This window comes from Ictidomys tridecemlineatus, chromosome 4 (genome assembly GCF_052094955.1).
Source record: "Ictidomys tridecemlineatus isolate mIctTri1 chromosome 4, mIctTri1.hap1, whole genome shotgun sequence".
In the NCBI taxonomy this organism is placed as follows: Eukaryota; Metazoa; Chordata; class Mammalia; order Rodentia; family Sciuridae; genus Ictidomys; species Ictidomys tridecemlineatus.
This window is the reverse complement of record NC_135480.1, coordinates 90,330,508-90,343,670: the sequence shown is the minus strand read 5'-3', so window position 1 is coordinate 90,343,670 and position 13,163 is coordinate 90,330,508. Positions and strand designations below refer to the sequence as shown.

General features: G+C 32.8%; 1 protein-coding gene across 11 annotated transcripts in view; it reads right to left on the bottom strand.

Moving 5' to 3' along the window:
- The window catches only part of Gria4 (glutamate ionotropic receptor AMPA type subunit 4), a 334,749-nt gene that overhangs the window by 43,388 nt on the left and 278,198 nt on the right, over positions 1-13,163 (bottom strand). For 10 of the 11 annotated variants that reach the window (XR_005733723.2, XM_005329082.4, XM_005329081.4 and 7 more), the window contains exons 11-13: positions 11,191-11,397; positions 4,518-4,888; positions 2,277-2,475 (exon numbers count right to left, since the gene is read on the bottom strand). Coding sequence is in view for 10 of the 11 variants with exons in the window: in XM_005329082.4 (XP_005329139.1) it covers positions 2,277-2,475; positions 4,518-4,888; positions 11,191-11,397 (777 nt within the window). In the remaining variant the exon portion in view is untranslated. Of the gene's footprint in view, positions 1-2,276; positions 2,476-4,517; positions 4,889-8,767; positions 8,971-11,190; positions 11,398-13,163 lie in introns of those variants that run through there. The other variant, XM_078046943.1, reaches the window with a different exon arrangement.

Sequence of the window (13,163 nt, the reverse complement as noted above, 5' to 3'; positions counted from 1 at the left end):
CATTATTGGGTTCCTAGGTGAAGATATTTTTGACAGGTACAAAAATACTCTTCACATTCCATTTCTTCCACCCATCAGACAAATCATTTATTGAAACCAGGTCATTGCAAAAAAGAAAGGAAGGAGGCAAACAAGGTAGGAAATGAATGATAATTTTATAAGAAAACTCCAATTTATGCATTCTTGAAAGTGTGCTACCCAGGGAAAATATTTTTTTGTTTCATTGGGATTCAGAGTGCTCTACGGCAATAAATACCTATGCTTATAAGTTTTTTCCCCAATTTTAAAACTGAAGTTGTGGAGAGAGAAGGGAAACAAGGCATAGTTCTTGCCCAGCTTGCATGGAAAGACTCTGAACTTGGAGACATGTTCTGTAGCCCCACACTTCTGATCAATATATTCTCTTGTCCACCTCTCCACTCTTGAGAATTTGAGCAATGCTTTTAAATTGTATAAAGGTTATAAATACATATTTTAACTGGGCTTGTTGTTAAAGAGCTTTATAATGCGTTATTTGTGAGAAATTTTCAGGAAATCAATGTGACTATTATTTTTACATTATTACTCAAGGCAGAATGATGAGCCCGCAAATATTTTCTTTATTTAAATGACAATCAGCCATCACTTTTCAGTAAGATGCAAGTGATAGCAAAATCTTGCATTCTATTTTGATATATACATAGAATTGGTTCTAGGCAAAGCCAGTAAATTTTACCCACTTACTTTTCTGTAGAAGCAGTTTTAAACTAACACACTTTCAACAAGATACTAAAATTATGTTAAATGCATTGAGGTAGCATATTTCTATTAAGCTTTAGTAGTGGGACATGATTACTAAGTTAAAAGAAAGGTTTGGTCAAATAATCTTATCCATAGGCTATTGTTAGTAAAACCTACCATCATGACAATTACTTGAGTTTTAGAAAAATCTACAAATACTTTTCCACTAATTTTTAAGTTATATCTATTAACAATGCTTTAAATCATTGAAAATCATGTTGTTCATTGGTTTCTTTAAAAAGATGCCCAAAGATGTGTTTGACTGAGTTTTTGAGTGATTTGTTCCTGATTTAATTTTATGTAAACATTTGTAGTATATTAGGATATCATTATCAAATCTTTTTTGAAAAGGCACCTAACTGAAATTCAAGTACATGAAACTTAAAACTGTCTTAAAGAATAGTTCATTTCATTTTAATTTTACAAGCTGAGTGAGAATATTTTAAACATTAATATATGAAATGAAATGTAATATGTCAAATGTTGTATATAAGCATGAATAATGAGCTATCATTAAAACTTAAAAATAATGAAATATGTCTTCCAAACTATTAAATATTATTAAAATTCTAGTCTTTGAACAATTGATATTAAATACAAAATGTGTTCTATATTACCTAGTTCAATATTTGTGAAAATTTCAGTCTGGCTAATTTTTTTTTGTTCTGAAGTCACAAAAATACTCTTCTTAGTGATCAGACATTATCAAGTATATCTCTGGATTTAAGTGGAACCAGAATAAAAAGAGGATACACTGATCAAAAAATTGAACCACATAATGGACCAAGTATCTACAAACAGCAACAACAATAAAACTTGGTTATACTGATAGAAAACTCAAGGAATAATATCCATACATGTAAAACAATTGTATAAGTTTGAAAAATGTTATCTGCAAGTAGAGAAGTCTGCACAAACTAAACATTATACAATGTCTTACAGAAGGACCTTGAACTTAATAAGATCTTGCTATTAATATTTTGTGAGAAAACATACATTACTTTGAAACCCATTGTTACAGAATATATTACAGAATAATGAAACTCATAAAAGTTGTATAATCTGCAAATAAGGTTTTCAGGTTCAAATTCAGCAAGTTAAATGTTTCCTTTGAAAGTAAAGCTTGCTTTCATTTTTAGGCTCTTAATGCAAAAATATACAGAAATCCGATCTTTTCCAATCCAACACATCATCACAGCATTACCAACATTGGAAAGTTTTGAATAAATTATTCTATAAAGTTGCTTTAGTTACCTTTTCACTGATATGTCTTAGGGTTCCTCTTGCAATGTGAAAAAATCAATTTGGTTTTGCAAATTAAATTAATTAAAAATTCAAGAAGTATTAACATTAAACACAGTTGTTACCATCGTGTGTGCAGACTTTATAATAACTAAATCAATAATATAATTATTAAGGGAATGCCTGAATTTCAAAATGAGGAACATGTGATTTGTCATTGTTGGTTTTTATTTTTATTTTTTTTCTTAACTTACTCTGAAGAATTCTTTTGTTGACCCTGAATCCAGAGTTCCATAGGCAATTTCTGTTTGTTTGGCCAGGTCTTCTGCACTTTCTATTGGGGAGACCATTCGCTCAACAGTCAGAAAAGCAGCCAGGTTAGCAGTATAAGATGATATAATGATGAGTGTAAAGAACCACCAAACACCTCCAACGATTCGACCTGAGAGGGATCTAAACATGGATAAGGTAATTCATGTTTTTCTTTCTCCAACCAACACAGAAGATACACCCTCAAGTCACTGAGCATATTTACAAATAACAATTGCAAGTATCATTTTATTTTCTGATAGTCTATTCAAGAATGATTTTAGTGTTTCTGTATAATCTTATATTTTGTATCTTAATATACAAGTGCTACTGGAAATATGGAAAAATTTCCTATTTGTCATTTCATTGACAGGAAAGTGGAATTAACGGAGTTCCTTTAAATAAAGAAGAGAAATACATGCATAAACCCACTAATACTCTATGTCCCTTAAATTTTATCACCTCTGAAATTAGGCTAAGGTTGATGAGATAAAATATAGTATCATAGTTAATTTGGTAATGTTGTTACTCTCTTAATGGTACATAAAACAGCAATACATCTGGACAATGATGGGATCTTAGATTTGATAAAGTCATAGATACAGACCTTGTGTTTACCTTCCATCAGAGCCTGGCAAGGACGGATGGAACACAGGCTAAGATGAGGCTAGACCAGAGGGGAGCCTAGAATTGGTCTCAAATTGATGATCATAGTTGAGGATAGCTTTTCATTTGGCATTCCAATTCTGAGCCAAGTGGAGGATAAGCCATGTCCTAAAATATCTTTCCATACTGGAATGAACATTTTCTCCTTTCACCTTTTCTCTGGTTATTAAGGATGTATAGATGAGTGTGAATGCAGAGGAAAAGTTAAAATGGGATGAACCAGAAATTCAGGGAATTTACACAATTGATTTCACTCATGGGGATCATTAAACTACTTAAAATTCTTGTGGAAAACAGTTTTTAAACATGTTTCATGTTAAACATGAAATGTGAAGTACCGTTTCATATTTTCCATGGAATTGGTAACTTTAAAGTGCTCCCTTATTACTCATGATTATGAAAATGTTGCTGGCACCAACTGTGCATGACTGTCATCCCAGCAACTGGGAGGCTGAGGCATGAGGATTGTAAGTTTGAAGCCATCCTAGGTAACTTAGAGAGACCCTGTCTCAAAATTAAAAATAAAAGGGACTGGGGATGTAACTCAATAGTAAAACACCCTTGGGTTGACTTCACTATGTGTGTGTGTCTGTGTGTGTGTATGTATGTATGTATGTGTGTGTGTATATGTATGTATGTATGTGTGTGTGTGTATATATATATATATTATTTTTTTACTGGTTTTAACTTAATGTTTCCTTTACCTTGTCTTTTTAAAAACACATTACTTGATTTGCTTTAATTCTTTCTCTTTTCACTAATTGAAAGTTACTAATTTAGATTTCTATGTTACTGGAAATTAAGTATTTATAGTTTTCCTGGGTCTTAGGAATACCAATTACATTGTGGTTAAATGCCTTTTTGAAAAATTTATATAAAAGTATGTATTTCCCTATTTCTTTCTGTCTCTCTCTGTGTGTATGTGTATAGTGCTAGTAAACAGTCAATTAAATTCACAAGCTTTGTTTTTGGTGAACATAGTAACTTAGAAATGTCTAAATGTTAGAAAAAGGAAGCGTACCATAGTCCTGTGCCTAAATGGTTGTTTTATCTCCTACTGCTGAGCTTATTTATGTGTTGTTATGTAAAACAATCTCTGGTACAAACTATATTGAGTGAAATTTTAGGAAACTCTATGGCAGAAATTTCCATTAAACTAGTGGGGTTGAATATCAAGTGCAACATTAATTTTTTAATGATGAGCAGTAAAAGCAACATTTGTTTTTGAAAAGGATACACAATAGGAGTTCTATTCTATGATTTAGATTTCAGTTTCCTTCTGTCAAAAGACTGAGTGAAATATTGATACAAAATGATTTTTAAGAGTTCCTATACGTTTCATAGTTACTTTTCTATTGGTAAACTTGATCCATGAATATATTTATATTAATTTGGGAATTGAATTTTTTTCCTACATTTCAAATAATGCTGTGCAGCCAGGAAAAGAACTCAGAGAGATACTCCGTACAACATTTGGAATTACTTGGAAATTAGTGGAGAATGTGAGTTTTGAAACTAACCTGGGTGAGATGTCACATCCTTGCTGCATGAAAGCACCCAGGGAAAACCAGAGGCTGTTAAAGATGCCAAACTCATTGGGAGGCTGGTCGCTGGGTCCTTCTTTTCCATCCTCTGGCTCTTCTGTGTGCCACTCATACGGACTAAATCTACTAACTAGGAACAAGACCACGCTGACACCAATGTAGGCAAAGACTATGCACATCCAAATCTCATAGGCCAGAGGATCCAAGAAGGAAAACACTCCTGGTTTAGATTTCTGAGGCTTTTTGATCATGATAGATATACCCAAACTCATGAAGGGCTTAGAGAAGTCAATGACCTCCTCTCGTACCAAAGTGATTGTCAGAGGGGCAATAGCAATCTCTGCTTTCTATAAGAGAAAAGACACATGGAAACATACAGGTTAATGAATTTCATAAAGCAATCAGCTCTGGGGTGGTTCATTCAAAGGTAACTAGTCATGCACTCATTCTAATTTCTTTCTTTCTTCTTTTTTTTTTTTTTTTAGTATCAACAACAAATGATCTTAGATACAGAAATAAACATCAATAGTAATTTGTTTCCATAAGATATTGCTTAAATTCCATGAAACATTTTAATTGGTGCTGGCAGTTAGATAAAAGGATGCAAAACAAAAAGAGTAAATAAGCAAAAGTAACTTGAACTCCAGTTTCTGCTATTAGTCTTTAAAGATCTGGGACAGTGCAGCATTAGAGAAGTAATAGTCTTTCCGTATGGCTGAATTTCGGAATTCTTGGCCAGGAATGTGCTATGCTGCTGCCTTTTCTGTTGCACTTGGAATGTTGCCACTGATTCATTCGTTGGCCAGCCTTTAACTTTATGAATTGCAAATTTCAAATAGTCTGTTCTTATTTCTTACCAACTCTGAGAAAACCAGTCATAAAGCCTGTGTTTGCATGATAAAAAGAAAACCCATTGTTTGACAATATTTTCCAATTAAGAGCACGCACAAAAATCTGGAAACTGGCATTTATTTCTTGCTATTCACATACTTTATTTTCTACTTCCAATTAAAAAAATAATTTTGGGACAAAGTTTCAATTCTCAGATATTATGATCATAAGACACCAACTTCCTTTTCAGAGTTCTGTATTTCTGAACAAATTTTTGAGCCTGTTTCTGTGTCTCTAAAATGAGGACTTTTTTTTTTTTTTTTGCCTGTTTACCTTATTGGGTTTATTGTATTATATATTAAAACCATTAATAATGGCGTTTATTAAGGGATTGTGTATCTGATGCTCATTTAAATGTTTTAAACGGCTCATTTAGTCTTCCCAACAATCTTGTGTTTATTGTTGTCTTGTAGATGATGGGACTAAGACTCAGCCTAAGGGTTACACACACCATGGCAGCTCTGGGGCCCAAGCTGCCTCTAAAAATCAATAAAATAAAATAATCAAAGAAAATTAAATCCTACCCCCTCTAAAATCAAACTAAGTGAAATATGGTGTAAAAAACCAAGCTGCTGCATGATCTAGCCGAAAAGCAATTTTGATTACTTCTTTTAAAAGGAAAATATCTGACATAAAAATGGAGTCAGAAACAGCCAGACACAGCTGCTACTTATAGGCTGCCACTCTTACATTAACTCCTGTACATTCCAAGCTCCTGGTTTGATGCAGTGACCTCAGTTCCATACAAAAGCCAGTGGGGTGTGAGGCTGGGTAAGGTACTTATAGTGATGCACTCTGCTGGGAGACCAGGAACTGGCCATATATATCTTCATGTGGGGTTAAACTTCAATCTCATCACAAATGCTCACAATTTGCAAGAGCCAGAATATTAAGGGAAGCTATCATTTTTTCTACAGTAAGATATATGTAATTTTTCTTGAACAAGTAACATATGAACTGGCTATAAAAATTAGTATATAAAAACAGAAAATTAGAAAATTATCTTACTCCTATCACTCTTTTTTTATCTTACAATGTACCTTACTAGACTTTGCTCTACAAATATTTTCTTCTTTTTTAAAATATTTGATACTACAGAACATTATGCTTTATAATTTCTTTTCTCTTTCCAAAGAATATGACTAACATTTTTCCACTTCAGCATCCAAATTATAAATAAGTTTTAATGCTTGCAAATATTTTATTAAATGAAAATATAAAATTTTATTCAAATACTCATATCATGGAATTTATTTATTTATTTTTTACCTTTATGTAATTTAAAACTGTGACTGCAGATATGTTTAAAGGCAAATCCTCACATACATCTCACTATTTAAACAAATTTCTATGGTTTGAGGGGTAGCACAGCAGTAAAGCACTTGCCAAGCCCTGAATTCAGTTCCCAGTACTGCAAAACCCAAAAGCAAACAAATGAACAAAAAAACAATCCAGTTTCCATAGGAAATTGTTAATCCAAACAACAATGACCTTTTTAATGCTCATGATATATTTTACTTTACTTTTCTTCAGAAAAACAATGCAGATTTCTACTGGCACCAGCACTATGTGAAAAGCACATACAGCCTTGAACATCTCTTGTTGGTCTTTAATCTTATTTATCATTATCTGTTTTCTTTGTGAAAAATTAAATTTCATTGTTCTGATTTGGATTTTTTAATTAAAAATGGCTACTTTCACCTCTTTTATTCATTAACTATCAGAATCTGACCCTATTTTTTTCATATAGAGTATTGATTTTTCCTTTCCAATTTGAGAGTGGTTTTATTCTTTGTTTTTGTAGTACTGATGATTGAGCCAGGGGTGCATTACCATGGAGGCACAGCACCAGTCCCCTTTTTAAAAACTCTTTCTTTTCATTGTAATTGGACACAATACCTTTATTTATTTATTTATTTATTTTGTGATGCTAGTCGAGTGCTCTATCGCTGAGCCACAACCCCAGCCCCAGTACCAGTCCTTTTTATTTTTTATTTTGAGACAAGGTATCACTAAGTTGCTGAGGCTGGCTTTGAACTTGCGATCCTCCTGCCTTAGCCTCTCAAGTTGCTGGGATTACAGGCCTGTGCGTGTCACCACACCCAGCTATAAGTGGTTTTAAATTGATAAAATGTTAACTTTTATTTTCCGTATATGTTTCTATATATTGTTTTGTTTTCACAACTTAGTTAATGGTGTTTTTCCACAATATATATGTTTTAAATTCGTTGTAGCTACATAAAATTATCTTTTTGGGTTAGCAGCCTTTGTTTCATACTTTAGAAAAATCCTTCTCATATCAATATTATTTTTTTCTAGTATTTATAGTAAGTTTATTATTTATTTTGGTATATTCCATGATGAAGTATTATAGAATTACTAATTTTCCAATTGGTTGTTCTGCTGTCCCAAAAGGAATGAAAGAATAATGTTTGCATCCATTCACTGATGTGAAATGTCACTTTAAACATACTTTGTTCTATGTAGCATCTTCTAGAATGTTTTAATTTACACATTATCACTAGCGGCACAAGAAACCTTAAAACAAAAGAAATGTAAATAGAAATCAAGATGTTTTCAGCATACAAAAATAGACGCAACTGAAGGTGAACATTGGATGAAGGTGGTGACAACAAATTCCAATGAAGAACATATTTTTGAAGCCTGAGATTTATGGGAGTTTTGAAAAAGACCAGTTAAGAAGACATAAATGGGCTTTCTCTAATAACATTGGGGATATGTGTCTACCTTGTCCTATGACCTCTCAGTGATGCCCCAAAGGTAGTCTGTAATATGTCTCTTTTAGCAGTTGGGAAGATTTGTATTCTTGAACATCTCTGGATGAGAGAGGGGTGAGGCTCATGAATCAACATTTTCATGCAGTAGTAAAATAGTAGTAAACATTTACATGCCATAGGTAACTGTGATGCTAGTGGGCCATAGTTTGTGTTTTGAGAAATATTTCCTTGAATACACACACACACACACACACACACACACACACACACACACACACACACACACATATATTCACACACACACAGTATGGCAGGGCCCAGTAGAAGGCACCCTAGGGCAGCAGCACATCACAGGAAATCTGAGTGAACTTGATATACAGGCAGGACCTAAAAATGTAAGAGAGGCTCTGAGCTCCTGGGCCTCTGTGTGGTGGGGTGTTGTGTCTCAGATGTGTGTTCACAAGCAAGAAATCTGTTCATACAGTTATATTAGCAAAGTTGGAAAAGAGCAAGTGAAAAAAAAATTGGTTCAAAGTAAATAATTCAGCAGTCTAACAGGCTTTGTCTAGAAAAAGAGAAAAGATTGAGTTTTACCTGGAACTCTGTAAAGTGGATAATCATGTTTGTGTTAGCAGTAAAAAAGAAAAAAGAAATCTGAGAAGCAAGGAAGGATTTTGTAGACACCAGAAAAGAAAGTATAACACCTGTGGAAAGTTGAAGAGACATGAACAAAAGATTCCTTTTGGGACAACTGCGGGCAACTCAAGTGGCAAAGATTGAGGTCTTCAAACACAGGTTAGCTGAAAAAATAGGATGACATTATTAATACCTATTATGTTAAACTTTTCTCTCTCTGAGAACTGTATGGCTTTGGAACTTTTTATTAATGTGACATGTATTACTGATGTGTTTTTTGCTGTTAATTATACTATTATCTTCATATCATTTGTTTTCATTATTTAAACAATTGCCCCCGAATAAAATTTGGTCAAAACACTTGCCAAGAGGTGGTCCTGTGATGCTCAGTGGCTGGGGGAACATTACAGGATAGACGTGTAACAAATGCCTTAGAAAGTAACTTAGTTAGCTGGTGGATCCACAGTTAATTAGTAATCCAAGTATGATTTTTTTTTTTTTAGATAAAATACTCAGCAGTGTTTTCTGAAGGAATTGATTTACTGCCCGTGTTGAACATCCCTAATCTGAAAATCTGTAGTCTGAAATGCTCTAAAATCCAAAATTTTTTTGATTGCCAACATAATACCACAAATGCAAAATTCTATATCTGACCTCATGTGATGGGTTAGAGTCAACATATGGTTTCACATATAGGAACTGTTTCATGCATAACATTATTTTAAAATATTTCATGAAATTACCCTCAAGCTATGTGTATAGGTTTATATGAACCATAAATTAATTTTGTGTTTCAGATTTGGGTCTCCGGGTATCTCATTATGTGTATGTGAATATCCCTAAATCTGAAAGAAATCAAAATTTTAAAAGCCTTCTGATCACAAGTAATTCAGATAAAGGATACCACACTGTAGTTCTGGCAACTTGGATAAGGTCCTTGTCTAAAAGTTGCTTACTGTAACAAAAGTTTAAAATATTAACCAAAGAATGTTTATGTTAGGGATCCATTTTCCCTGGAACTTAAAACTCAGTATGAACTGTCCAGGAATCCTGTGGTAAAATGTGTCTTGCTTTTTGTAAAATGTGTCTTGCTTTTTGTAAACTGCATTTTCTCCCTCATTTAGGGCCACTTAAGCAGTCAGCAGTTCTTTTCTCATGGATGTAAAACTGATTGCTTTATAATGTCAAACAATTTCTCTTTCTGCTGAGGTTGTACCTACTGTACTGTGCTGTACAGAAAATGGTCCTTGCTTCATGGTCTGAAAAGCAGGATACAGAATCATGAAACTATTGAATTGCAGTTCTGGTTGAAAAGTGAGTCCCTCTGTCGACTTCAGTAATGTTCTAAATCTTTCTATCTTTACTCTTTTTACACTCTGTGTCATCCTTCATTTCAAAGGAGTCTTATGAGGATTAATCGGATAGAGTATACTTTGAAAATGAGATCTGTGAATTATGAATTGGCTCTTATAAAATTTCAGAATATATTTCAAGTGTATGTTACTTTTATTGATTACTGAATGAATAGAGCTTACTGTAAGCTACAGTTTTGGATTCTGGACTTTTGAAATATCACAGCACCACTAGCATTTGATAACTGCCAGTTTGATTTTGACACTGCAGTGGTAGCCAAAGAGAATGATCCTGATCTTGTTCATTCAGGCACGAATGTCAGTGCTGTGTTTGCCCTCGGCTATCAATATATATACTAGATGACTGACACTCTCCAGGGAAGGGAATGGTGCACTTTGTGGGAAGCTCACTTCAGGAAAAATTCTAGGTTTTGTATTTTGCTCTGTATACTAGTGTGAAAAAAAAGATGGCATTATATAAAGTTTAAATATACTGTGTTTCTGCAAAATTGGGAGAATCTTGCATGGTTGATGAATATTTTATAGAAACTAAATCAGTGTAGTGATTGCTTCATCAGTTACTTTAAAGCTACTAATGAGTAATTACAAACAACAAGGATACAAATAACTAGGTAAAATAATGACCAACTTTGTACCATTGAAGGAAGTCTGCTCTTGTAATTATCAAATGACAGACTTTGAATGGATTTGCTTTGTAGGTCTAAGGTTCTCTGGTATACCAGTCTCAAGCTTAAGGGTTTCCTCAAGACAGATCCTGAAGCAAATGCTTTTGTTTTTTCCCTGAATTCCCACCCCCCTTCTTTTCTGACTTTGAAGCTATCAAACATCAGTTTAATTATTTGGAAATCACATTTTTACCAAAATGGGGAAATCATTGAATAACATTATGCCTCTTGAAACATCACTCTAAACTTATAAAATAGTAATAGATGTTTAAAAATTGATATGTGCCCAAGTGAAAAGTAATTTCAGGCCATGTAAGTAAATTCTTCAATAAATTGATTTGCTTACCCCGTAAACAAGTTCTCCTACCATCCCATTCCAGATTTTTGTGTCTGCATCCCTTGCTCCATATTTTCCATCAGGGACAATGGCAATTTTATACTTGATACCAATATGTTTTGCAATTTCAGATGCCAAATCTACACAGTATCCTTCATACTTGTCATTTCCTTCAAACATTTCGTGATTTTTCTTGTACATAACATAGGGGGATTCCTATAATGAGAGAAGTGAAACTGTAAAGGAGAAATTATAAAAACATTTGAAAACCTTTATGTAATTTGCCTTTATGTAATTTTCAGAATTTGACATAGATAGTATATTCAGCACTGTTACACATGTGATTTTGAGTGATCAGAAATTAATAGATAAAACAGATGAATACATAAATATGCTTAAGATTATATTAAATTGGATAATAAAAGTAAATCTTTAAAATAGTTTTCCACAGAATTATTATTACATATCCAGTACTGTGACTTTAATAGAAAAAATGTCCATTATTAATTCTCTATAGAGCAGCTTAAGTTATCTTCTTTGGCAATGAAATTATATTCCCAAAATATCTCATGAAATTAGAGACTATTGAGTAGTCAGCTTCATTCAGAGTCACGTGTCTTAATAGTCTTCTGTACTTTTTAAAGCTATATTTAGCTGTGACTTCTTTTAGAAAGAGGCTTATATAATTTGTCTTTGATTTCTAATAATTAGTAAGATAATCTTTCTTAGAGAAGGCATTTGTCATACACAAAGTAGAAATAAATCAATAATTTAAAAATTTTTACATAGTTAGTTATTTGCATTAAATTTACTTTTCTAAAGTTGTCCAGTATTTTGGCTTTAAATACATGTGCTCCATGCATTTTAAGTCTATTATGAACTATGTTCCTATTGAAAGTTAATAATTTTCCTTCAGTTGTGATGAACACACACTTCAAGTGGTATTTCTACTTAGTTTTATGAGTGAGTTAGATAATAGGAGCATCCTTACAATGTGGAAGTTTACCAGTGGCTAATAATTATGGGACAGTTTTCAGTTAAAACACATACTCCTAAACTGAAGCATTTAAAGGCCCTAACTAAAGAGACATGTTAGCAAAAGGCATTTTGTTTTTGCAAATGCCACCTAAGGCCTGGTGAACATGAGATAGGGATCTATTCTGGTCACACTTTAGCTTTTTTTTATATATATATATATTTTTAGTTGTTGATAGACCTTTATTTTATTTATTTATATGTGGTGCTGAGAATCGAACCCAGTGCCTCACACATGCCAGGCAAGTGTGCTACTGTTGACCTCCAGCCTCAGCCCACACTTCAGCTTTTTTAATCATATGCAGATAAGACTGACCACTTTTGGCCAGAGATTTATTGATATAATGCATTTGTATTTTATAAAATTATAACTTTAATTGTTCCTAAGAATCTTTTCTTCTTCCCTAGAAAATTCACAGTCAAGGAAGCTGAGCTCTGGATTAGATGGCAATTTATTTTATATAAAACAGTAGTCCTACACTAATTCTGAATTTGCTTATAAGTACTTTGCAAACGTTGAAGCCCATTTTAAAAATAATAAAAAATATGTGAATTACATGATATTTTTTTCATAGAGATGCCCTAAATAATTACACAGTTGGAAATTGTTCATACTATTTTATTAAATAATACCCTTGTAAGGCATTATCAAGTGACCCAGAGGTCTCCTAATTCTTTGAATTTGATGAATATTCTAACTGGAATTGGGTAAAGAAAGTTTCTCCACCTATAAAATTAAAGCACTCTCTCTTCTTCAAAATGAAAATTATTTATTAGCTTACAGAAAATATTCTGAAATTTAAAGCATTTTCTAAATTATGAGAGTGATTATAGAGATTGGTGAATTGCTACAAAGCATTTTAATTTCTAAAATATGGTATAAAATCCTAGTTATTATAAGCCTACTTTTTTGTTTTCTCTTTTTATAATAACCTAATCAAAATATG